This window comes from Notamacropus eugenii, chromosome 1, assembly GCF_028372415.1.
Source record: "Notamacropus eugenii isolate mMacEug1 chromosome 1, mMacEug1.pri_v2, whole genome shotgun sequence".
Classification (NCBI taxonomy): Eukaryota; Metazoa; Chordata; class Mammalia; order Diprotodontia; family Macropodidae; genus Notamacropus; species Notamacropus eugenii.
Window position 1 is genome coordinate 237,727,856 of NC_092872.1, and position 26,274 is coordinate 237,754,129.

The 26,274-nt window shown below is 36.9% G+C and overlaps 1 protein-coding gene across 1 annotated transcript in view; it reads left to right on the forward strand.

Moving 5' to 3' along the window:
* Positions 1-26,274, forward strand: part of MICU1 (mitochondrial calcium uptake 1) — a 283,476-nt gene that overhangs the window by 103,862 nt on the left and 153,340 nt on the right. Inside the window, exon 5 of the mRNA XM_072628225.1 lies at positions 22,680-22,723. Coding sequence (XP_072484326.1) covers positions 22,680-22,723 — 44 coding nt within the window. The remainder of the gene's footprint in view (positions 1-22,679; positions 22,724-26,274) is intronic.

Here is a 26,274-nt window from a genome sequence, read left to right on the forward strand (position 1 = left end):
CCTCCAACTACCTAATACTGAGAAAAGTCTCAGGAGTTACAAATATTATCTTTTCATGTAGTAATGTAAACAGTTCAACTTTAGTTTGATGTCTTATGATTTCTCTTTCCTGTTTACCTTTTCATGCTTCTCTTGATTCTTGAGTTTGAAATTTTCTATTCAGTTCTGGTTTTTTTCATCATGAATGCTTGAATGTCCTGTGTTTCAGTGAATGACCATTTTTTTCCCTGAAGCATTCTAGTCGGTTTTGCTGGGTCGGTGATTCTTGGTTTTAATCCTAGCTCCTTTGATCTCTGGAATATCATATTCCAAGCCCTCTGATCCCTTAATATAAAAGCTGCTAGATCTTGGGTTATCCTGATTGTATTTCCACAATATTCAAATTGTTTCTTTCTAGCAGCTTGCAATATTTTCTCCTTGACCTGAGAGCTCTGGAATTTGGCTACAATATGCCTAGGAGTTTTCCTTTTAGGATCTCTTTCAGGAGATGATCGGTGGATTCTTTCAATTTCTTTCTTACCCTCTGGTTCTAGTCGGTGATGTATTCTTAACTAAACAAATAATTGAGGCAATTATAAGACATGAAATAGATAACTTTGATTATGTTAAATTGAAAAGCTTCTGCATAAACAAAATTAATGTACCTAAGATAAAAAGAAAATCAACCCACATCTCAGATAAGGGTCTCATATCCAAGATATGTTTAAAAAAAAAACAAAAACAAAACTAATATGTAAGACCAAAAACCATTTCCTAATAGATAAGTGGTCAAAGGAGAGGAATAGTTTTCAAAAGAAAAATTGCAAACTTAACAAAGTGAAAAAATGGTCCAAATCAGTAATAACAAGAGAGACAAATCAAAATAATGCTGAGTTTCACCTCAAACTTAGCCATTTGGCAAAGATGACAAAAGATGGGATAGTGTTGGAGAAATTCTGGAAAAATAACTAGTGTATCATTCATAAATCTTTGAATTACTATACCCATTTTGGAAAGCAGTTTGGAATTGTGTAGATAAAGTGAATAAAATGCCCATAACCTTCTAGCAGTAGGTATATCCCAAGAATGTTGCTGATCCTCTATACATCAAAATATTTATAGTATTTTTTTGTGGTAGCACAGAATTGCAAACCAAGTAGATAATCATCAGTTAAGTCTTGGATAAATAAATTATCATACATGAACATAATGGAATATTACTGTGCTGTAAGAAATGACAAATATTACTAAATACATGGAAAAATTTATATGACTGATGCACATTAAACTAAATAGAGCCAAGAAAACAACATACATAATGACTTCAACAGGGTAAATGAAAAGAACCATCACAAAACAGTCAGAAGTGATCACTGCAAAACTCCAAAGGGAAAGCATGACTCCAATGTTGTTGTTGTTGTGTCTGTCCTTTGTTTTTGAAGAGACCATGCCATCATAGAAATGATGACTTGCACTTGACTTTGTTTTGAGTGAGGGAGGGCTGTGCAAAATCACCAGCCTCACTTTCTCCTCCTGGGCCATCTGGGTCCAGTGACCAGATATTCATTAGGATAGCTGGAAATCGCCCAGGATGCAGTGAAGAGATATGAAAAGAATCCTTTATCTCTGCCCTTTGGAAGAGGTGAGAGATCTATGGATATGGTATTTTTTTTAATATTTTTGGACCTTTGTGATATTGTTGTTCAGTCATTTCAGTCATCTCTGACTCTTTGTGACCTCATTTGGGGTTTTCTTGTCACAGCTATTCGAGTGGTTTGCCATTTTCTTCTCCACTCTGTCCCTATTCTACTGATGAGGCACTCAGACAAATGGGGGTTAAGTGACTTGCCCAGGGTCATATAGCTAGTGTCTGAAGCCTGATTTCAATTCAGATCTTCCTATCTCCAGGCTTGGTGCTTTCTGCACTGTACCGCCTAGCTGCCCTTTTGTGATATATCATTCTCATATTTTTGTCCTTTTTTTCCCTGTTAAAAAATAGTTGTTATATAGAACAACTCTTTGGGAGAGGCAGGGAGGAAGAAGAGATACTGGGAGAAATTCTGATGATATAAATAAATAAACACACACATAAGGAAAACAAAAATAAAACAGTTCATAAACTGAAAACATGAAAGGAATTTTAGAAAAATTTGATAAGATAGAGCTCTGTTATTGGATGGAAATAGAAAGGAATACACATAGAACTCATATGTGCATGGCACTTTACACAAATTAATCATATCTTAAAAATTTCCAAAATGCAAAAGGGCAGAAGTATTATGTATATCTTCACTGATAACAGTGCCATAAAAATTTCATTAAATAAAAACTTTCTGATAAAAGTACTAAAAGTCAATTGGAAATAAATAACTTAATCCTAAAAAATTGTTGGATCAAAGAATAGATCATAGAAATAATGATTTCATTGAAGATAATTACAACAAGGAGACAACACATTGCAAAATTTGGGGAATCCAGCCAAAGCAGTCCTTAGAGGAAAATTATATCTTTAAAGTTTCATTAATAACACAAAATAAAAACCCAGAAAGAATAAATCAATGAACCTTAATTGTAACCAAAAATATTAGAAAACCAACAAATTTTTAAAATAGCAAATACTGAAATAGAAATCCTGAGAATTAAGAAAGATATTAACAATATTGAATTCACATATAAAATTAGGAGTTTTTTTTTAACCAAAAAAAAAATAGATAATCCATTAGCTAATTTGATTTAAAAAAAGAGGAAAACCCCCTTACCAGCATCAAAACGGAAAAGGAAACTTCACAATAGTTGAATAACAAATAAAAGATTTTATTAGAAGTTATTTTGCCCAACTGTAATACCAACAGAATCAACAACTTAAATGAAATAAATGAATATTTATGAAAATATGAAATACTCATGTTAACAGAGTAGGAAATAGAGACTTTAAATAACCCAATTTCAGAGGAAAGAATTGAACAAATAATCTTAAGGAAACAACAACTCCAGGATCAGATAGATTCACAATTGAAATCACAATTGAATTCACAATTGAAAGTGTTCAAAGAGCAGTTAGTTTCAATATTACATAAATTGTTTACAAAAATAGGAAAAGAAGGGATCCTACCATATTCCTTCTATGACACACATATGATCTTCATTCATGCCTTATTTCACCTCACCTGTTGGGTTAAAGCAAAAATCGATGTGTTCATGAATTTGTAGAAAATTGGTACTCAGGCAGGTGATACAGTCAAGAACTTTGTTATTGTATGGTCCATCAAGCAGGCAAACAAAAGCCTATGCACATACAGTATATCTTGCAGAAGCAATAGACAGAGATTCATCCCCATAGACGCAAGGAACTCACCCATTGCAAAGAGGAGGGCAACATATTAGGGAAGAAACACATATAGAGTTCAAGTTCAGATGGCAAAATTATATACACTAAGAATGGATTTGGTTAAGAATAGGTGCCAGATGTAGAAGGGGTCATTCCTAGTCAAGAGCCAGATGTGGTGGAGCAGTTTTCAGGGTTACTTATGAATACCAGGGTTGGGTGAAACTGAGGTAGGGGGAATTTCTTTATCGGGACCACAAAATTGGTGAGAACATCTAATGTTAACTATCCATCAAATCAAAAAGCTGCATGCCTTATCTGCCTGACACAGTGTGAACAGTGAAAAATACAGATTGTCTGTTTTTCCCATATGCTTTTTATAAGCATTAAGACTGCTTAGCTTCAGTGACCCCATATTGGAGTCCTATCATTATAACTATAATACCAAACTATAAATATAACATCAAACTAAAACTTTAAAAAATGTGGAATTTACCATCATCACAGTTCATGAAACTGGGAGAATCAAAGAAGAAAAAGAAAACTGTAGACCAATATCCTTAATAAAACATAAATGAAATAATTTTTAATTTTTAAACTTTAGCAAAGAGGCTAAAACAACATATCATAATGCTTATGCACTATGATCAGTTTGGAGTTTTACCAGGAATTTTGGACTGATTTAACATTTAAAAAAATATAAGCTTAATAATATTAATAACAAACCCAGCAAAAGTCATGTTTTTTTTTTTCAACAGATGCAGAAAAAGCTTTTGATAAAAATACAACACCTATTTCAGTTAAAAACACTAGGAAACATAGGAGTAAACAAACCTTTACTTATAATGATAAATAATATATTTCTTAAACCAAGAGCTACCATTATCTGTAATGGAGAGAAACCTTTTCAATAGATTTAGGGATGAAACAAGGATGTTCATTATAACAGCTTTTGTTTGAAATTGTACTTGGAATGCTGACTACAGCTCTAAGACAAGAAAAAAATTGAGATAATCAAAGGTATAAAAGAAACAAAATTGTAATTCTTTGCAAATAATATGATGGTATACTTAGGGAACCCTAAAGATTCATTTAAAATTAATTGAAATGATAACTGGCAAATTTTCTGGATATAAAATAAAATCACAAAAAAATCATCAACTTTTCTATATAATGCTATTAAAACCAAGCAAGAAGAGCTAGAAAGAAAAATTACTTCAGAATGTATAAAATATTTGGGAGTCTACCATCGAAGATACACACAAGAATTGTATAAATAACTGTTGACAGAAATATAGTCTTCAATAATTGGGACAATGTGAATTACAAATGGGTAGGCAGAGCTCATATAATAAAAATGATAATACTAACCAAAATTAATTTGTTTATTCAGTGCCATGCCAATCAAACTACCAAAGTGTTATTTTTTAAACTAGAAAAAAATATAATAATGAAGTCCTTTTTGAGGAAAAAAAGTATCTTGGGGGGAAAAAAAGAGATAGTAATGAAAAGAACCTAAAAATGCCAGATTTCTAAAGGTGCTGCAAAGCATTAATTATTAAAATATTTGTTACTGGTTAAAAATAGAACAGATATACAACAGGCATATGACATACAAAATGCAAATGTTTCCAAAATTCCATTAGACCCTGGCTACTGGGATAATGACTCACTATTTTATGAAAATGACTGGGAAAATTGGAAATCAGCATGGAAAAAATTAGATTTAGACCAATACCTCATACCTTTATAACAAAATGAATTCCAAATGAGTTTGTGATTATATAGATAAAAGGATACATCATATACAAAGAAACAAGGAAAAAGTTACCTATCAGGTATGTAAAAAGAAGAAAAGTTCATGACTAAATAAGAGATAGAATCACAGAAGATAAATTCTATAATTTTGAGTACGTAAGATTAAAAAGTTTTTGTACAAATAAATCCAACAAAGCCAAGATTACAAGGGAAGCAACTGTGGAAAATCTTTGCAGCAAGTTTCTCTGATAATAATCTCATTTCTAAGATATATAAGGGACTTCTTCAAGTTTATAAGAAAAAGAGTCATTTCTCAATTGATAATTGATCTAAATTTATAGATGATAGAAGAAACAGGCTGTTTATCGCTATATGGAGAAATGCTCCAAATCTCTGTTAATTAAAGAAATGTATATTAATGCAATTCTGAGATTCCACCTCACATACATTAGAGTAGTAAAGGTGATAGAAAAAAAGAAAAGTGATAAATGTTGGACAGGCTGTAGGAAAATATTGATATACTGTTGCTGGACTTGTGAATGGCTCTAACCGTTCTGGAAAGCAATTTAGAATTATACAAGAAAAGTTACTAAACAGTGCATGCCCTTTCATCCAGCTATATCACTGCTAGGCCCACACACAAAAGAGATCAAAGAAAGAGGAAAATGTCTTTTATGTGTAAAAATATTTATATCAGCACTTTTCATGCTAATAAAAAACTAGAAATTAACGGGATGCCCATCAGTTGAGGAAGGGCTGAGTAAGTTGTGGCTTTTGAATGTGATGGAGTACAACTATGCTCTAAGAAGGGAGAAAATAGATGATGTCAAGAAGACATGGAAGATGCATGTGAACTGATGCAGTGTAAAATCAGCAGTACCAGAAGAACCAATATACTCTTATAGCATCAATATCATAAAAATAAGCAATTTGGGGGACTTTTATCAATTGATGATTAATGAAATGATCAGAACCAGAACAATTTATACAGTAAACACACACGCACGCGTGCACACACACACTTTGAAAACTATTAAGAACTATGTGCATTACAATGACCATTCATGATTTCAGAATACCAATGATAAAACATGCTGTCCATGATAGAGAGGTAATGGATTTAGAGCTTAGATGTGTTAAGAAATGTTTTCCTTTTTATTTTCCAATGAGATTGAAAGTGGGAGAGAAATAGATTTCTGTTCGTTTTTTTTTAATAGTGAAGTAGAGGGGTACTGCAGATATGAAATGTTGTATGTACTTCCACATGTAGTCATTGTATTATTAATTTTCCTTAACTGCTTTACTTTGTTATAAGAGACCTCTCATAAAGTGGGAGTAATCTGTAAATGTAGTATAAAACCAAAACACATCAATAAAACTTAAAAATCCCAAATATGCCCTCATTGTAGCAAAGTGATCCTTTTGTCCCTCCTTAATTAATTCTTTATTACATTCCCCACCTCTGCAGTCAGAATGAGGTGGTCCTCATACACTGTCATGAGTTCATTTGCCATCTTTGCTTAGATTACTTCCAGTTCTGTCTTTCCAGACCTAGCCTCTCTTCTGGATTCCAGATTCACATCATCATTTTAAATTTGATGTCCTAAAGACATCTTGAGCTTAAAACATCCAAAAGCAAAACTTCATTATCTTTACCCTAAAATCTATACTTCTTCTAAACCTCTCTATTTCTATCCAGAGCAACACCATACTGAGAGTCAAAAGTTCAAAATCTTGTAATCATCCTTGACTCCTCATGCTTTCTTATGTCACTTGTCCAATCAATTGCTAAGTATTGTTAATTTTACCTCCACAAGATCATTTTTGTCTCTCCCCTTCTCCTAACATGTCCACCACCCTAGTTCAGTCCCTCATCCCCTCATGCCTGGACTATTCCAATAACTTCCTACTTTTTCTCCCTGTTTGTAGCCTCCCAACTTTCCATTCTGTCTTCCACACGCTTGTCAAAGTAGATTTGTGTAAGTACAGTTCTGACCATGTTACTTCATGATCAGTAATCTCAAGGGGTTCCTTTTTACCTCTAGGTTCAAATACTCTGCCATTTGGAGCTCTTCACAACCTGACTTCAACCTATCTTTGCAACATTTTTCTACATTTCTCCCCTTCATGAACTCTTTTGTTGAGCCAAACTGGCCTTTTCGTTGTTCCCTAAATGTAATATTCCATCTAGTTGACTTTACCCAGGCTATCCCTCACACCAAAGATGCACTTGCTTCCCACTTCCATGTCTTAGAATCTCTATTTCTCTTAGAGTTCCATTCAGGCATCTCCTTCTACATGAGTCCTTTCCTGATCTCCTTATCTGCTAATTCCTCCCTTTCCCAAGTTTATGTCATATTTATTTTGTACAACTTTTGTATATATTAATATTTGTATTATGTTGTATCCTATCCAAGAGGTTGGCAAGCTCCTTGAGGGAAAGTACTGTTTCATTTTTGTCTTGATATTGCCAGCACCCACAATATTGTCTGACATATAATAGACATTTAACAAATGCTTGTTGGTAGATACTATGTCTATAATAGAATTAAGGGAATCCCACTGACTTTGGGATGAAAGGAGTTGTGATTGCCTTGAGTTTGAAAGTTACATTCTAAGTGAGGTGCCAGTGGTTTCTATAGGGGAAGGAAGTTTCTGTAGTGTCAGTTGGGTAGATTTGGGGCCCTTTCCTTTTTTTTTTTTTTTATTAAACTTTTAACATTTATTTTCACACAATTTTGGGTTACAAATTTTCTCCCCTTTTTTCCCCCTCCCCCCCCCCCCAGACCCAGGCTTTCTAATTGCCCCTGTGACCTATCTGCTCTCTCCTCTATCCTCCCTCCCTGCCCTTGTCTCCGTCTTCTCTTTTGTCCTGTAGGGCCAGATAGCTTTCTTGACCCCTTAACCTGTATTTCTTGTTACCCAGTGGTAAGAACATTACTTTTGGTCCTAACACTTTGAGTTCCAACTTCTTTAGCTCCCTCCCTCTCTACCCCTTCCCCTTGGAAGACAGGCAGTTCAATATAGGCCATATCTGTTTAGTTTTGCAAATGATTTCCATACTAGTTGTGTTGTATAGGACTAACTATATTTCCCTCCATCCTGTCCTGTCCCCCATTACTTCTATTTTCTTATGGTCCTTTCCCTCCCCATGAGCATCGACCTCGTATTGCATTCTCCTCCCCATGCCCTCCCCTCCATCCTCCCCCCCATCCTGCTTGTGCCCCTGTCCCCCACTCTCCTGTATTATGAGATAGGTTTTCCTATCAGAATGAGTGTGCATTATATTCTTTCCTTTAGTGGAATGTGATGAGAGTAGATCTCATGTTTTTCTCTTGCCTCCCCTCTTTATCCCACCACTAATAAGTCTTTTGCTTGCCTCTTTTATGAGAGATAATTTGCCCCATATAACTTCTCCCTTTCTCCTCCCAATATTTCTCTCTCACTGCTTGATTTCATTTTTTTTTTTTAGTATATGATCCCATCCTCTTCAATTCACTCTGTGCACTCTGTCTCTATGTATGTGTGCGTGTGTGCATGTGTGTGTGTGTGTGTACTCCCACCCAGTGCTCAGATACTGAAATGTTTCAGGAGTTATAAATATTGTCTTTCCATGTAGGAATGTAAACAGTTCAACTTTAGTAAGTCCCTTATGATTTCTCTTTGCTGTTCACCTTTTCATGGTTCTCTTCATTCTTGTGTTAGAAAGTCAAATTTTCTTTCCAGCTCTGGTCTTTTCATCAGGAATGCTTGAAAGTCTTCTATTTCATTGAAAGACCATTTTTTCTCCTGAAGTATTATACTCAGTTTTGCTGGGTAGGTGATTCTTGGCTTCAGTCCTAGTTCCTTTGACTTCTGGAATATCCTATTCCATTCCCTTCTATCCCTCAATGTAGAAGGTGCCCGATCTTGTACTATCCTGATTGTATTTCCACAATACTTGAATTGTTTCTTTCTAGCTGCTTGCAATATTTTCTCTTTCACCTGGGAATTCTGGAATTTGGCCACAATGCTCCTAGGAGTTTCTCTTTTTGGATCTCTTTCATGCGGTGTTCTGCGGATTCCTTGAATATTTATTTTGCCTTCTGGTTCTAGAATCTCAGGGCAGTTTTCCTTGATAATTTCATGGAGGATGATGTCTAGGCTCTTCTTTTGATCATGGTTTTCAGGTAGTCCCAGAATTTTTACATTGTCTCTCCTGATTCTGTTTTCCAGGTCAGTTGTTTTTCCAATAAGATATTTCACATTATCTTCCATTTTTCGAATCTGCGCGGTATGTTCTGAGATATCTGTCTTTCTCGAAAAGTCCAAAGCGTCTATCCGTACCATTCCAGATTTGAAAGATCTATTTTCTTCAGTAAGCTTTTGAATCTCCTTTTCCATTTGGTTAATTCTGCTTTTGAAAGCATTCTTCTCCTCATTGGCCCCTTGCACCTCCCTTGCCAGCTGAGTTAGGCTAGTTCTCAAGGTGCCAATTTCTTCAAGATTTTTTTGGTTCTCCTTTATCAGGGAGCTGATCTGTTTTTCATGCTTCTCCCTTATCCCTCTCATTTCCCTTCCCAGTCTTTCCTCCACCTCTCTAACTTGATTTTCAAAATTCCTCTTGAGCTCTTCCATGGCCCGAGCCCATTGGGTGGGCTGGGACACAGAATCCTCGATTTCTGTGTCTTTTCCTGATGGCAAGCATTGTTCCTCCCCATCAGAAAGGAAGGGAGGAAGTGTTTTTTCTCCGATAAAGTACCCTTCAATAGTTTTATTTCTTTTCCCTTTTCTTGGCATTTTCTCCACCTAGTGGCCTGACCTTTGAATGTTCTCCTCACACCCACCTCGCCTCCTGGTCCTCCCAGCCAGAGTTTGGGAACTGAGATTCAAATGCTGCTTCCCGCCTTAGGATTTTTGACGGGGGCAGGGCTGTTATTCAGTGTTAAATTAAGTTCAGGTGCTGAGGTCAGGGGCAGGGCCGCCTCTCTGGCTCAATTCCCTCAGGGGGTTTATGCACAGACCTTCCACAATGGATCCAGGCTCCCGCTCGCTTGGGGAGCCCCCATCCGCAGCCGCCTCTCAGCCCCCACCTCCCGGTGGGGCCCGAGCCATGGGGGCACCTCACTCCCCTCTCAACCCGCCAAAGAGACTCTCTCACCTACCCCCGTCAGTCACCTGTTGGTGGGGGGGCCCGTGCCGCTGCTGAAGATCCCGCCTCCGGAGCCCTCTCAGAACTGTGTCTCTCAGAGCCGCGGCCGCCGTCGCCGCCGCAGGTCCGGGCTGGGCACCGTGTCTGCAGCGCATCGGACATTTTGCGAGAGGTTTGCAGGTCCCTCTGTGGGTGGGGGGACCCGCGTGGCCGCTGGAGATCCCGTCCCGTAGCCCTCTCAGATCTTTTTCTCACGGTGTCGCTGCCGCAGTAGGGCTGCTCTCTTCTTCCCGCCCCAGCGCCCAGTCCACCACGGCGCAAAGGACCCCCCGCGAGAGGTTTGCAGGTCTCTCCGGAACAGAAATCTCCCTCGCTCCAATATTCCGTGGTCTCTGGGTGCAGAATTCGCCCTGGGTTAGTCCCCTCTGCCATTCTGTGGTTTGTGGGTTCGGAGCTATGTGTATGTGCGTCTTTCTACTTCGCCATCTTGGCTCCGCCCCACCCTTTCCTTTTTGTAGGGAGAAACTCTTCTGTTACTGACCTGAATATTCATAGTGAGTAGCACTTTGTCAGTTGGGACATAGTTCAAACCATCAGGTTAGCTACAGCTACCTGGAATTCTTCCCTCCCCCGTACCTTGCCTACAGTTTATCAGCTGAGGCTGTTAAAGTTCTGGTATGCCTACTTCCACATGGTCATTTCTTTGGATGAGATTCCTGGAAAGCTATCAAGATACTTAAGGTACATTCTTCTTTCATTGTAGTTCTTCTCTTCCCTGTTTCTCTTCTACAAACACTTGTTGTGTGAACACTCCTTATATACTGGGTGAGAAACATGTAAAGAGGTAGTATTACCCCCAGCTTCAGAGACCTGAGAACTATAGCCAACTTTTTCCTTCATCTTATTGTGATTTTATTGGTAGAAGAAAAATCTTTAGGTTTTTCACCAAGTAAATAATGATAGATAGGCCTTTCCATCCTAGCTATTTTTTATTTTTTGCACATTCTGATAGCTAATTAGGTCTAGAAAAAGTCATCTTCTTTCATACTGATTCCATGACCTAAGGGTAAAATGGTTAAGTGAAAACACAGACTGAAGGCTTTGAGCTTTACTCAAATGGTCAAAAATGGTCAAAATGGTCAAATTGAACCAATGGATGAATGTGATTCTTACAGATACCTTTGGTCTCCTCCAGGTAAGACATCAGGAATCAAACTATCAAGAGTATGGCTTTGGCCATCTATGTCAGGAGACTCATTTACATTCTGACGTCAGATCCCAGTGAGAAGAATGCATTTAGGGCATTTAATACCTGTGAAACACCAGATTTAGTGCAGCTGTTTGAAACATTAAAATGGATAACAAACTTAGAAAGTATATAGACAATAATCTATATGATATTGATGGAACAGAGCATATTACCCCAAGGCCATTCTAGAAACATTTCCTGATCAAAAAGAGGATTGATAGATATTCTGAAGAGTCCAGATAATACAGTTAAAAATTCACAGAAATAACTTGTAAGAAACAGATACCCCACAGTGGAGAGATAGTGTGTCCTGTCTGAAGGCAGTGTCACTAGTTTGTAGAATTTGGAGAAGGGAGTACAGTCTAAAAAGACTTGAAAGGTAGGAAGGGACCAGGTTATAAAGTGTTTTAAAAGCCAAATAGAGGATTTTATAGCTGGTCCTAGAAGCAATAAGGAGCTACTGGAGTTTGTGAAATAGGAGCATGACATGGTTAGATCTTGCATTTTAGGAAGATTACCTTAGCAGCTCACAAGGTAGTGAGAAAAATACTTTCTAAACTTTCAAGCTTTTTATAATTGTAAACTATTATGATTATGCTACTCTAGTTCTCCTTAGTAATAAGCTGTATGTTGGCCTCCTGGAATTTTTGTATGAAAAGAACATTTAGATTTACATGAGATTTTTTTTTCTCTTGAACTTTATTTCCTCACCTCTGAATTTTAAGCGAAAAAAATGTAGACAAATAACCTTAACTGAGCATTATTTTGCCTTTTGACCATCTTGTCCATATTTTAAATGACTGAAGTTGTTATGATTGATAAATTTAATGGCTAGTTCCAAAACTGAATGAAATTAATAATGCTGATGACGACAATTAGCATTTATGTAGTGCTTTAAGGACTTTTCAAAGTGCTTTTCAAAGTACTCTGTATATGTATATATGTGTGTATATGTACATACATATGTGTATATAAAATGTGTATTTGTATGCGTATATAAAATTTTATCCTCACAACAACCCTGTGAGATAGGTGCTATTATTATCTCATATAACAGATGAGGAAATAGGTTGAGAGAGGTTAAGTGCCAGAGGTCATAAACTAATAAATATTTGAGTCAGGATTTGAATTTGTCTTTCTGACTCCAAGTCCTGTTTAAGATATTTAATCTATTCCTGCTCACATTCACAGATTTTTCCTTGTTTGCTATTTTATCTGGTTATGAGATAGAAGAGACAGAGTTTCTTTGCCTTAACTTACAATTTCTGCTTTCAAGGGGCATTATTTGTCTAGTAATGGGAAGACCAAGTAGTAGCATTGGCTTCTAATCAAGGCTGAAATAAAATTTCTAAGCATTCCCAAAAGAGTATTGCATTTTTGGTCAGTTATTGTTAAAGTTTTATTGTAGAAGGAGCCTGATTATTCATTTGTGTGCCTTCATTTGTGTATGAGAACTAGTTTATTTTTGTACTGGGGCTGCTTGCAGCTTATTCATTTTATTGCTAAAGCAGATTTATCACAATAAACTAGACATTTGGACTGTGGAAAGTAAAAAGGCATAAATTATCCATTTTAAAGCAATTTACTATTTTATCCCTTGACAGGTTTTATTGTTTGCCACATTTATATTATTACTGAAAAGGGGCTTTTAAAAAAAACTTTAAATATAGCTATTAAAGTATCAGTTATTATTTTCAGTTATTCTTGATTTTCAATTTTACATTTGTGAATACAAAGCCTAGTCAAATACATAAGACATGGTAGCTGATAATTGTTGTTGATAAGCATTTATTGATTCCCAACAGTGTAAGATCATTCTGAAAACAGAATTACTAGATAAGTTTTTAATTTGAAGAAGACAGCTGAGGGAGAAAATGGATGCCAGCTTGATGCAGAAGTCAAGAATAAAAAAGTGCAGATTAGCTCTAAAAACAGTAATGCTGTGATTCTTGAATGTTATGATCGCTTTCATTCTCAAATTATTCATCTTTACTTCTCAAAAAAAGGGAAATCCTCTATTTTATTTTTCCTTTGACAGAACAGTAGTTTAAAGACTTGAAAAGAAGGATTGTAATGGGAGGAGCAAAGACAGAAGCTAATTCTTTTTTTTTTTTAATATAGGTAGTAATTTAAATGTTTGCTTGAAGCTCTGTACTTTGTTTTAGTATCTTCTCAAGGGTGGCTTTATAAAGAAGGAGGCAATCTAAATGATAGGATTTTAAGAACCTCAGAGTGTGATTCCTCTCCAAAATGCTCATAATTCCAGGTATTCCAGCATCAAAAGGGTCATTTCTTTGAGTTAATCTATTGTCTTCCCTACAAACATCTTGGAAGATATTTTAATTACGCCATTCTTGGACATTAATACTTTATTGGGCATTAATTTATCAGAAAAGGAGTAAAGTGTAGTACTCAGAGGGATAGATAATTTTTGATACTAGAGTTGATGTAGAAAGAGGTCCAGAGCAGGGAGGATAATCCTGAAAGGTTGAGTGGGGAAGGGGAAGAGTGGCAAAAAGCAGAAAACTTTAGTCATCCCTTAATAAAAAAAAAAAAAAACCCCAAGCATTTAGGGGAGTTATTGAGAATGAGTGAATTCATTTATTAAGTGCCGGTGATGTGTGAAGCAATAATGGATACAAACACAAAAGTGAGACAATCCTTGCCCTCAGGGCAAGGATCAATTAATTAATTAATTAATAGGGAGAGATGATATGCATAGGGGAATGACATGAATGGAGGGATATTTTCGTCTGAGATGTCACAGTGCTATAAAGGAAAGGAGGGGAGGGGCTTGTATATTGCAAGGAGATGGGTGGGGTGAATGACTAAGTGGGATATGAAGTATGTGAGATATTATGAGCCTTGTGACTTTTCATTCATGTCCATCTGGACAACATTGATCCCAGGGGAAAAACTGAATGAATTAAGTCTCCCAGGGATTCATCCTTAGATAGTCAGTGATCCAGAGAGTACAGTAATAGGGAGGATAGTAAGGAGATTTTGTTGTTGTTTTGTTATTTCAGTCATGTTGACTCTTTTTGACCCCATTTAGCATTTTCTTGGTTGAAGATATAGAAGTGGCTGCCATTTCCTTCTCCAACTCATTTTACAGTTGTGGATACCAAAGTAAACAGGGTTAAGTGACTTGCCCAGGGTTGAAAGCTAGTAAGTTTTCTGAGGCTGAATTTGAACTCAGATCTTCAAGGTCCAGGCCCTGTATTCTGTCCACTGTGCCACCTAGCTGCTTGCCTGGCACATAGTAGGTGCTTAATAAATGTTTAATGACTGATTTAAAGCTATCAGCAAGTATATGGAGGGATTTATTTACTAAGTTTAAAATCTTGTAGGAAAGATTTTCTTTATTATATCTACACTGATCTATTAACAGAAAGTAGCTGGCAGTATGATTAAGGGGCAAGTCACTTAGTCTCTTAAAACTTCAGTTTCTCTACTAGTAAAATAGGGATAAATAATACTTGACCTCTTTCACATTTTAATAGGCTTATTGTTAGGAAAGTGTTATCTAAATCTTATAACATTGTATAAATGTGAGGAATTGTTATTAAATAACTATTTTCACTTTATTGTGAAACTAAAGAGCATAGCTTTTAGGGTTTAAAATTTAGAGTCAAAAATCCTCTAATATCCTGAAGCCTCCTTATAATTAAACTAAAGGAGGCAAAGGAGCCAAAGTGATGAACTTGAAGACTAAATTGGTACTTTCCACACAATAAGCTTAGTTCCCTAAATAGTGACAGTCATCTAATAGCATCTGCTACTTACCTTAAGAGTGAGATGGCACTAGTAATGAGAAAAAGAACGACATTTACATGGTGTTTTATAGTTATAAAGTGCTTTGTGTGCACATACAAAGGGTTATATATATTTATGTGCACATCGTTTGTATGTATTGGTCTTTGCTGTGAGCAGTATAATGTAGTGGAGGGAGCATTGCATTCAGAGGGAGAAGACTTGGGTAAATCCCTTCACCTTTTGGGCCCTAGTTTTCTCGCCTGTGAATTGAGGCAGTCAAAACAGATGATCTCTAAAGTACTTTCTACCTCTAACTGTGGTGATACTTACACAATACAAGAGGAGTATATAAGGAATTAGCAAATAAAATTCTAAGTGAATTACTGCCTTGAGGGAAAGGAAGCATTTGAATTGGATCTTAAAGGATGTGTAGGAATTCAGGCAAGGCATTCATAGTATAGAGAGGATATTAGCCAAAGTACAGATATGGAAAAGCACAGAGCTTGTATAGGAGACAGTGAATAGTTCAGATTAAGAAGAAACATAGTTGACTTAGAAGCAGCATAATATGGAATATGATTAGAAAAGTAGGGTGCTGTCATTGCTCAGGATCTTGAATGCCAAGCTAAAATTTTGTACTGTCCTTGGTAGTCAACAAGGAGCCATTTGAGGAATTTCTATTAAATTGGTGATCTTCCCCTGGCTTCTCTCAAATCATACCTTCTGCAAAAACCTTTCCTGGTTCCCAGCTACTTAGTGTCTTTGCCCCGAGACTACCTTCCATATATTCTTTATATTCTTGTATGTGCCTAATTACACATCCCCTTACTGCTTAGTCCCTCCATGAACTCTGTTTTGCAGAGACTTAGGCCCCCTTTCTCTTTGTCCCACACAGCGTTGTATCTTTGAAGTCCATGCATTTTTATTGACAATTCTCTATGCCTAGAATTCTCTCCCTCCTCATCACTGCCGTCTGGCTTCCCTGACTCCTTCAGGTCTGAGTGAAAATCCCACCTTCTGTAAGAAGTCTTTCCCAGTCCCCCTATAATAATAGTACTTTCCCTCTAGGAGTAGTTCCACTTCATTCTGTCTGTATCTTGTTTGTACATAGATATTTGCATGTTGTCTTCTCCATTAGTTTGTGAGCTTCCTGAGGGTAGTGACTGCTTTTGCCTTTTATTTTTATCTCTCCCCCACATCCCCCCCCCCCACATACACACACTTAGCAGAGAACTTGGCACATAGTAAACACTTAATAAATTCTCTTTGATTGGCTGACTCAGAAGTCAAGAAATGAAAGAGTATCTAATAGGACAGATGATCGATAGCGTCAAAAACTTCAGATTTCAAGAGAGAAGATGACTGAAAAAGGACACAGGATTTTGTAATTTGTTATCTTTGAAAGAGTAATTTCACTTGAATAGTGAAGAGCATAAGTTTGATTACAGCATATTGTGAGAGAAACTAGATCTGGCTATCTAATAAGTAGAGAAGTTTAGCACTGAAAGGGATGAGCAGGATTGGGCCATGGGGGCTGGAAGGTTCAGACAATACTTTCATTATTGGAGCCAGTGACTAGAGAGCTCCTGAAGATACACCTGGTGAGAATTTGTGCTCTCTCATCTTGGACAGCATTAAGAGAGTGTCCAGAAATCATTTCCAGGGATATGAAGACATGACAGGCTTTCTGTACTCTGCCCTGATCAGACCATATCTATATTACTGTGTTAACATTCTGGGATGCTACAGTTTATGAAGAATATTTACAAACTGGAAAAAATCCAGAAAAAAGTGAGTAGATGAAGGACCTTGAGTCTGTGATATGTGAATATTGGTTAAAGAAACACTGGTTATAGGTACTGTCAGAGGAGAAGGAAGCATATACAAAAGATGACAAAAGTAGAGTCTGTAAGACTTGGCAACATAGTAGATAAAGGGTGGGGTAGGGGGCAGGGCAGTGAAAGGATGAAGAGCTGAAGATTGTACCTGTGTGACTGAGAAGATGTATTTGTTGATAATAAAGATGGAAATTAGTATGGCCACTTTGGAAAGCAGTTTGGAATTATACAGCTAAAGTGACTAAAATGTTAGTACTTTCTGACCCAGAGATTTGATTGACTTCTAAGCATATTCCCCAAGGATATTCTTTTTCATGTTAGAATTATTTTTTTAAATTTATTTTTAGTTTTCAATATTCATTTCCACAAAATTTTGAGCTCCAAATTTTCTCCCCATCTCTCTCCTCCCCCTACCCTGAAACATTGTGTATTCTGATTACTCCTTCCCCTAATCTGCCCTCCCTTCTGTCACACCCCTCCCTTCCTGCATCCCCATCTTTTCTCTTGTCTTGTATCTTGTAGGGCAAGATAAATTTCTATACCTCATTACCTGTATTTCTTATTTCTCTGTTGTATGCAAGAACAATTCTCAACATTCATTTCTAAAACGTTTGAGTTTCAACTTCTCTCCTTCCTTGCTCCCCATCCATCTTCACTGAGAACGCAATTCAGTATAGGCTATATATGTGTAGTTTTGCAAACAACTTCCATAATAGTCATGTTGTGTAAGACTAATTATATTTTTCTCCATCTTATCCTGCCCCCATTTATTCTATTCTCTCTTTTGACCTTGTCCTTCCCCAAAAATGTTTACTTCTAATGGCTCCCTCCTTCCAGTTTGCCCTCCCTTCCATCATCACCTCCACCCCACTTATCCTCTTCTTTCCTACTTTCCTGTAGTGTAAGATAGATTTTCATACCAAATTGAGTGTGCATGTTATTCCTTCCTTAAGCCAAATATTTCCCTCTTACCTCCCCCCTTTTCCCCTCCATTGAATAAGCTTTTTCTTGCCTCTTCTATGAGAGATAATTTGCCCCATTCTATTTCTCCCTTTCTCCTCCTAATACATCCCTTAATTTTATTTTTTTAGATATCATCCCTTACTATTAAACTTATCCTGTGCTCTCCGTCTACATATATGTGTAGTGTGTGTGTGTGTGTGTGTGTGTGTTTGTGTGTGTATAATCCTTCCAACTACCCAAATACTGAGAAGAGTTTCAAGAGTTACAAACACTATCTTTCCATGCAGGAATGTAAATAGTTCAACTTTAGGAAGTCCCTTATGATTTTTCTTTCCTGTTTACATTTTCATGCTTCTCTTGATTCTTGTGTTTGAAAGTCACATTTTCTATTCAGCTCTGATCTTTTCATCACTTTCATTGAAAGTCCTCTATTTCTTTGAATGATCATTCTTTTCCCTGAAATATTATACTCAGTTTTGCTGAGTAGGTGATTCTTGGTTTTAAACCTAGTTCCTTTGACTTCTGGAATATCATATTCTAAGCCCTTCGATTCTTTAATGTAGAAGCTGCTAGATCTTGTGTTATCCTGATTATGTTTTCACAATCCTCAAATTTTTCTTTCTAGCTGCTTGCAATATTTTCTTCTTGACCTGGGAACTCTTCAATTTGACTGCAATATTCCTAGGAGTTTTCCTTTTGGGATCTCTTTCAGGAGGTAATCAGTAGATTCTTTCAATATTTATTTTGCCCTCTGGTTCTAGAATATCAGGGCAGTTTTCCTTGATAATTTCATGAAAGATGACGTCTAGGCTCTTTTTTTTTGATCATGGCTTTCAAGTAGTCCCATAATTTTTAAATTTTCTCTCCTGGATCTATTTTCCAGGTCAGTTGTTTTTCCAATGAGATATTTCACATTGTCTTCTATTTTTCATTCCTTTGGTTTTGTTTTGTAATTTCTTGGTTTCTCACAAAGTCATTAGCTTCCATCTGCTCCATTCTAATTTTTAAAGCTCTATTTTCTTCGGTGAACCTTTGAACCCCCTTTTCCATTTGGCTAATTCTGCTTTTGAAAGCATTCTTCTCCTCATTGCCTTTTTGAACCTCTTTTTCCAATTGAGTTAGCCTGTTTTTAAAGGTGTTATTTTCTTCAGCATTTTTTGGTTCTCCTTTATCAAGCTGTTGACTCACTTTTCATGGTTTTCTTGCATCTCTCTCATTTCTCTTCCCAATTTTTCCTCCACTTCTCTTACTTGATTTTCAGAAATCCTTTTTGAGCTCTTGCATGGCCTGAGACCATTGCATATTTATTTTACAGGTTTTGGATGCAGAAGCTTTGAATTTTATGTCTTCCTCTGATAGTATGCATTGTTCTTCCTTATCTGAAAGGATGGGAGAAAATACCTGTTCACCAAGAAAGTAACCTATATTCTTATTTTTTAACCTTTTTTGGGCATTTCCCTAGCTAATTACTTGACTTTTGAGTCCTTTGTCAAGAGGGAGTATACTCTGGGGACCTGTAAGTTCTTAGTTCTTCCAAGGTGGCACAATCAAGGGAGAGGAGTTTACTTCTCTCCTGGCCTGTGCTCTGGTCTGAGAACTACAAAAGCTTTTCTGCCCAGCGTCTGCAAGTAGAATTCCCTTTCCAGAGCCTCCTCTAGCTCCACAACAGTAGGCAGCTTTCTCCTCACCCCAGGGCCGCCACTCAGGGCTGAGACCCAGATCAGCAGCTCAATTCCCCCAGGGACTTTAGGCTGAGTTCTCCAAAAATGGATGCTGTTGTTGCTGCTGCTGCCACCGCCACCTGGGTCTGGGGCTAGGGGAGGACCCTGCTCTTTTCTCACTCAGGTGAAAAAGCTTTCTCACTGACCTTTGAAGCTGTCTTTGGTGTTTGTGGGTTGAGGGATCTGAGAACTTCAACTGCTGCCAGGGATTCCACCCCAAGTCCTATTCTGGTCTTGTTCCTGCCAGGGCCATGTGGCCAACTCTGGGCTGGACTCCATGGGCTGCACTCAGCTCCATACCCCATGCAATAGATCTTTCCTGTCGATTTTCCAGTCCACCTTGGGCTGGAAATCTCTTTTACTCTTTTGTGGCTTCTGCTGCTCTAGAATTTGTTTAGAGTAATTTTTTACAGTTATTTTATGGGCTGTGGGGGACAAACTAGAGTAGATGCGTCTTTCTACTCCACCATATTGAGTCCACCCTCATCCCCCAAGGATGTTCTTGATAAGAGAAAAGATTCTGTATACAGCAAATATTTATAGCTGGGACTACATACACACACACACACACACACACACACACACAGAGAGAGTGAATTGAATAGGATGGGATCATATCTTAAAAAAATGAAATTAAGCAGTGAGAGAGAAATGTATTGGGAGGAGAAAGGGAGAAATGGAATGGGGCAAATTATCTCTCATAAAAGAGGCAAACATAACACTTTTTAGTGGAGGGGAAAAGAGGGGAGGTGAGAGAAAAACATGAACTTTACTCTCATCACATTCCACTAAAGGAAGGAATATAATGGACACTCATTTTGGTATGAAAGCCTATCTTACAATACAGGAAAGTGGGGTAGAAGGGGATAAGCAGGGTGGGGGGGGAGGAAGGGAGGAGGGAGCAATTTGAAGTCAACACTCTTGGGGAGGGACAGGATCCAAAGAGAGAACAGAAGCAGTGGGGGGCAGGATAGGATGGAGGGAAGTATAATTAGTCTTACACAACACGACTATTATGGAAGTCATTTGCAAAACTACACAGATATGGCCTATATTGAATTGCTTGCCTTCCAAAGGGAATGGGTGGGGAGGGAGGGATGGGGAGAGGTTGGAACTCAAAGTTTTAGGAACAACTGTTGGTTATTGTTCTTGCTACTAGGAAATAAGAAATACAGGTAAAGGGGTATAGAAAGTTATCTGGCCCTACAGGACAAAAGAGAAGATGGGGACAAGGGAAGGGAGGGATGATAGAAGAGAGGGCAGATTGGTGATAGGGGTAATTAGAATGCTTGGAGTTTTGGGGTAGGGGAGGGGAGAAATGGGGAGAAAATTTGGAACCCAAAATTTTGTGGAAATGAATGTTGAAAGTTAAATAAATTAATTTTAAAAAATTTAAAAAAATAAAAAAAACACTTTTTTGGTAATGATAAAAATCTTTACAGAGCCTTAAAACAAATAGATGCCTGTCAATTAGGGAGGTGGCTGAACAAATTGCCATACATGAATGTAATGGAATATGACTGTGGTGTAACAAACAAATATGATGAATATACAAAAGTATGAAAAGACTTACATGAAGTGATTCAAAGTGAAATAAGCTAAGGCAAAAAAACTGTTCACAAAATGACTTCAGCAATATAAATGGACAGAAAGGCCAGCAGCCACAAAACAATCGGAAATGAATCTTTAAAAATTGCAAGGAACAGGCTTGGCCTCAAGGAAGAGTTATGTTCCTAACTCCTTTGTGGGTGTTTGGGGTATAGGAAGGGGGAGTGGTTTACAGATGTGGAACATTGTACTTGTTTTCAGATTTTATTGATGAATTGCTAGGTTTTCTGGGTTTTTTTTCTTCTGCATTTCCTTTCTTGCTTTCCCTCTCTGCACATACTCATTGAAACCTGGCTCCCTCCTGATGCCTCAGTTGCCTTTACAGGCTGGTTACACTTTCACTCAAACTCTATGATTCACCAGTCATGGCAGAAGAAATGGAAAACTCCTTGTTCCCTATTACCACTTCCAGGCTCTCCTTCTACCCCCATCACTCAGTAACTTCTTATTCTTTAATGTTCTTTCAATCCATATTTATCATCTAATCAAGACCTCTAGCACTCTCCACTTCTTTCCTAAATGAGTTCCATGTCTGGCTTGCAATCTTTCTCTCCTTCCCACTTCATCCCTACCTCAGCTATCCAGATACAGATGGTCCTACTCTGCATCTTACTGTCATCCACAGGTTTTCCACTTCCACGTTCAAGTCCTTTTCTTTTCTCACCATCCCCTTCTTCAGTTCTCTCAAGAGAAAATCACATTTTGAATTGGACTTTCCTGATTCCCTCAGTTGTTAGTTTCCTCACCACTGTGTATTTTTTTGTATTGCCTAAATGAATTTATCTGTTGATGTGCTGTGCATACATAGTGGAAAATAAGTTCCTTTAGGGCAGGGGATAGTCTGACTTTTGTTTTTGTATCTCTAGCACCTAGTGCAGTGCCAGACATATAATAAGTGCTTGTTGATTGATTGATAAAATGATGCAGTGTAGTACAGTAGCAATAATACTCCTCTGTAGTCAAATGGCCTGGGTTTACATCCTACTTCTGACACCACCTGGGCGAAGTTGGCCAAACCCCTTAACTGCCTCAGACCTCACTTTTGTTGTCAATAAAATGAGGGAGTTGGACTAGATGACTTCAGAGGTTCCCTCCAGCTTCAGATCTCTAGGAACCTGTGACACTGAAGTGTGGCTATGCAGAAATGTTAGAATGATCTTTTCTTGTCTTAATTGGGAAAAGGTAAATAGAAAATGTTTTTTTTCCTTTAGATAAATTCAGGAGAAAGCTCTACTCCATTGGTGCAGTAGTCCCCAAATCACTGAAAACAAAGATGAGAACTCTACAACTTTATATGTTTAAATGGAGTTATAAAATTCATTGAACTAATTTTGTTACTCCTCTTCTTCAGATTTGGGCCTGGATCAATACATAGTGAAACGCTTTGATGGAAAGGTGAGAGAATTGTGATGCAGGTATATATGTTGTTATTGCTAAAGATATTTGAAATGTTTCCTAGTTGAATTTCCATTAGAACCATGTGGAAAAATTGTACTTAAGTTCTTTAATGCATCTTGCCAAATAAGTGTATATCACATTAGAAAAACCATGTGAAATGTTCTTTTATATGCTTTTCTTACAGAGAAAAGAATATAAGATAATTACATATTAGCACTTTCATAATATGATAAAAAAAATCATTGTTTCTATATGAATATAACTATACACACATTTGTAAAAACATCTTGTGTCACCTGCTATGTTCATTAATGATTGATTTAGTATTTATTTGCATCTGGGTATGAGTGTAAAGATACTAATAAGGACACCAAGTCCAGTCTAATCCCTGAAAAAAACCTCTCCTTGAGGATTTTTTTCTAATATTATCCTACCTTTTTGATAATATATATCAGTCTTGAAAATTATGGAGATAACAACTTGTAAATAATCTGTAGTTTGTGGTTATAGGAATGATCGATTTTATTGTTTATTTGAATGTTTGTTGTTAACAGTTACTAACTTTAGAAATTTAACAAAAAAATTTTTTAAATACTTAACTAAACTTGTGAAATAATTATGAGGACCAGACTGTGTTTATTTGCATATGACTTGCATTGTTTGCATACATGCCTTCAAATATTTGAATTAAACATGTATTAATCCATTCTTTATATGTTGAATGGTAAAACTTCATTCTTACTGCCTCCTAGTCAGTGAAATGTTTTTTCCTCTTCTCTTGGTTCCTTTTACAAGGCAAAACAAGAAAAGCCTCAAAAAAAAAAAAAGGATAAGACAGTTGGAGAAAGGCAAAAGAAATCATCAGAAAGGACAAGCCATTCATTACCCTACAGAGCAGAAAGTACCAGATCCTTTACAAATAAAGGTTGCAGATTGGCTAAGTCAGGAGCAGAGAGGGGAACTTCAAGGAGCAGAAGACTCAGCTTCTGAGGGGAGCTCTACCAGAATGCACTAGCACTAACAGGCACTAAATATTGTGTTTGCTCACATAGGAAAGATGGGAAGCTAGGGGCAGGACTAGTATTTATAGTGGATTCATTATTTTGAGATGCAAAATGAGAGAATGTATGCAACCCAGAATGTCTTGTCCTGGTGCCCCCAAATCCACCTCTACAGGTTCATTCCTTTGGATCAAACATTAGGCTTGGGGTTAGGCTTCCTGCTTTAAGGTTCAGATATGTTTGAGAACAGTATTACATTAAGGAATCTAAGGTACACTATGATATTTTAGTATTTTTACCAATATACTATTTTTTGTATCTTTTATCTTTATTTAGTATAATGTATTTATAATACACCTTAGTATATTTATCAACCAACAAATATTTATTAAGCACCTGCTATGTGCCAGCCATGAAATGATCCTAACCCTCAAAGATAGTATATAACATATCACTTCCCAGGGATAGCATGAGAGCTCTGGGCACCTAGAGAAGGAAGTTCTGAAATGGGAAGAAGTGTATAGAAAATGCAAGTAGATAGTAGCAAAGACTCCCAGCCTATAGCTGGCTGAAAGTAATGAGATGAGAGTCATGAAACTATAAAAAATAAGCCTGGGCCACGTAACACCTTGGCAGGGAACTGGCATCTTTTCTTTCTCACTCATACTTCTCTTTTGTCTGGATGGAGTTACTGAATCTATTTATCTCTCTGCCTGGAGAATTTTTGCATTCAGAGATTCTTTATGAATTTCTGATTAGAAAGGAGATCTTGTTTAATATATTTCATATTAGCGTTTGCTTGATTAATTTAGGGCAAATATCTAAAAGAGGGTTTTGTTGGGTTTTTTTTAACTGAGTTCTCTTCTTTTTGTGCCTTCATGGAATGCCAGATGTTGCATAAGAAAATCAATATAGTAAATCCCATCCTTTTAACCTGTTATCTTAAAACTATGTAATAAAGAATGGAAAATTCATAAAATATTTCATCAGCATAAAATTTAGATTTTTGCCATGCAAAAAAGCCTTTCTCTGAACATTGTTATGACAGGTTTCAAATTTGTGTGGTCATAAACAGCACAAACTAAAGAAGAAAAATTTGTCTTTGTTTAACCATTTCTCTAGTATGATTGTAACTTCTTTGACTATCTTTTTTACTATTATTACTTTCCATAATACTTTATCAGTTGTGACCAGGATGTACAGTTTGACCAAGATTTAAGTTGAAAATTAATGTCCAAGGGGAGTCTACTTTAAAATTATCTTGATTTTTCTTTGAACTTTTGTCTTCTTTCTCTTTTTGTTTGGTAATATTAAATTAATTGGCAGCTGCCTAAATGAAATATCATGCTTCTTCTATCAATGTCCATCAAACTTGTGGCCCATCCTATTTAATAAAAATCATTTAAATAATAATACCTTGAAAAAGGTTAGCTTATGTCTATAGGATTGCCATTGGGCACTTTTGTTGCTAAAAATCAACAAAATGGGTTTGGGAATGGGTTATCTCTGATCTGGGGTATTGTTCATTTGTATTTTAGTCCCATAAAACTCTTTTTCAGGTGAGGAAAGGAGGGGCTGCCTTTCATGTGGTCACCTGAGCTCTCCTGCATAATTTCTTTAAGCAAAAAGCCATCTTGAGGGGGGAAACAAATATCCCTCTTCTAATTAAATTTTAGTAAAATCAGATTTAAGTTATTTTGTTTTAATTTGGGATAAAGACTCTATTTTTAAATCGTAATACTACTTTATAATTTTAATTTCATTTATACCCCCTAGAGATACTAATCCTTTACTTTGAGGTTGTAATGTAGTTTTAAACGTAATGGATACAATGTACCACTTTCATTCCTGTAGTTATAATACACTTATCAAATGTCCCCCTGCCACAGATACTATGCAAAGTAAGTTAAACAACCGTAATCCCTTTAGGATGGAACAGTACAGTCTGGGGGAGGTGGCTGGCATAGAATCCATGTAGGATCATATTGTGCTTGAGGTTTACAGTGTGCTTTCCTCTCAACAATTCTGGGAGGAAGGTATTTCAAGGATCATTATCCCGGTTTTACAGATAAGGAAACTGAGCCCCTTAGAGGGGAAGTGATTTCTCCAGGACTGCAGGTGCTCAGGATAATCAGAATCCATCTTGAGCTTTTGTTTTTAACTGCACTGTGGGGACAGGCCAAAGAGACATGAAAGAGTTAGAAACTCCCAACTCAAAAGATTTCAAGCATGTTCTGGCATGATCTTTAATAGTGTATAGAATATAAGTGGCCTGTTAGCTCATGTCACCTGAATTGTAGCAACAAATGTCTAGCTTCTGTTTTTAGTGGCATAAAAGCTTCATGGATGAAAACAAATCCCCTCTTGCCGGTGTGTTCTCATTATTCAAAATGATTTGCTAGTGGACTTATATTCATTTAATCAGAGAATACATTTTCTGAATTTAGGCTTAGGTGTCTATTCCTCTTGAATAAAAATAAACTAGGAGTTTTTTGTTGGTGAAAGTTCAGAAGTAGGGGAGTAGCTTTCCACACTTTGACAGTAAGG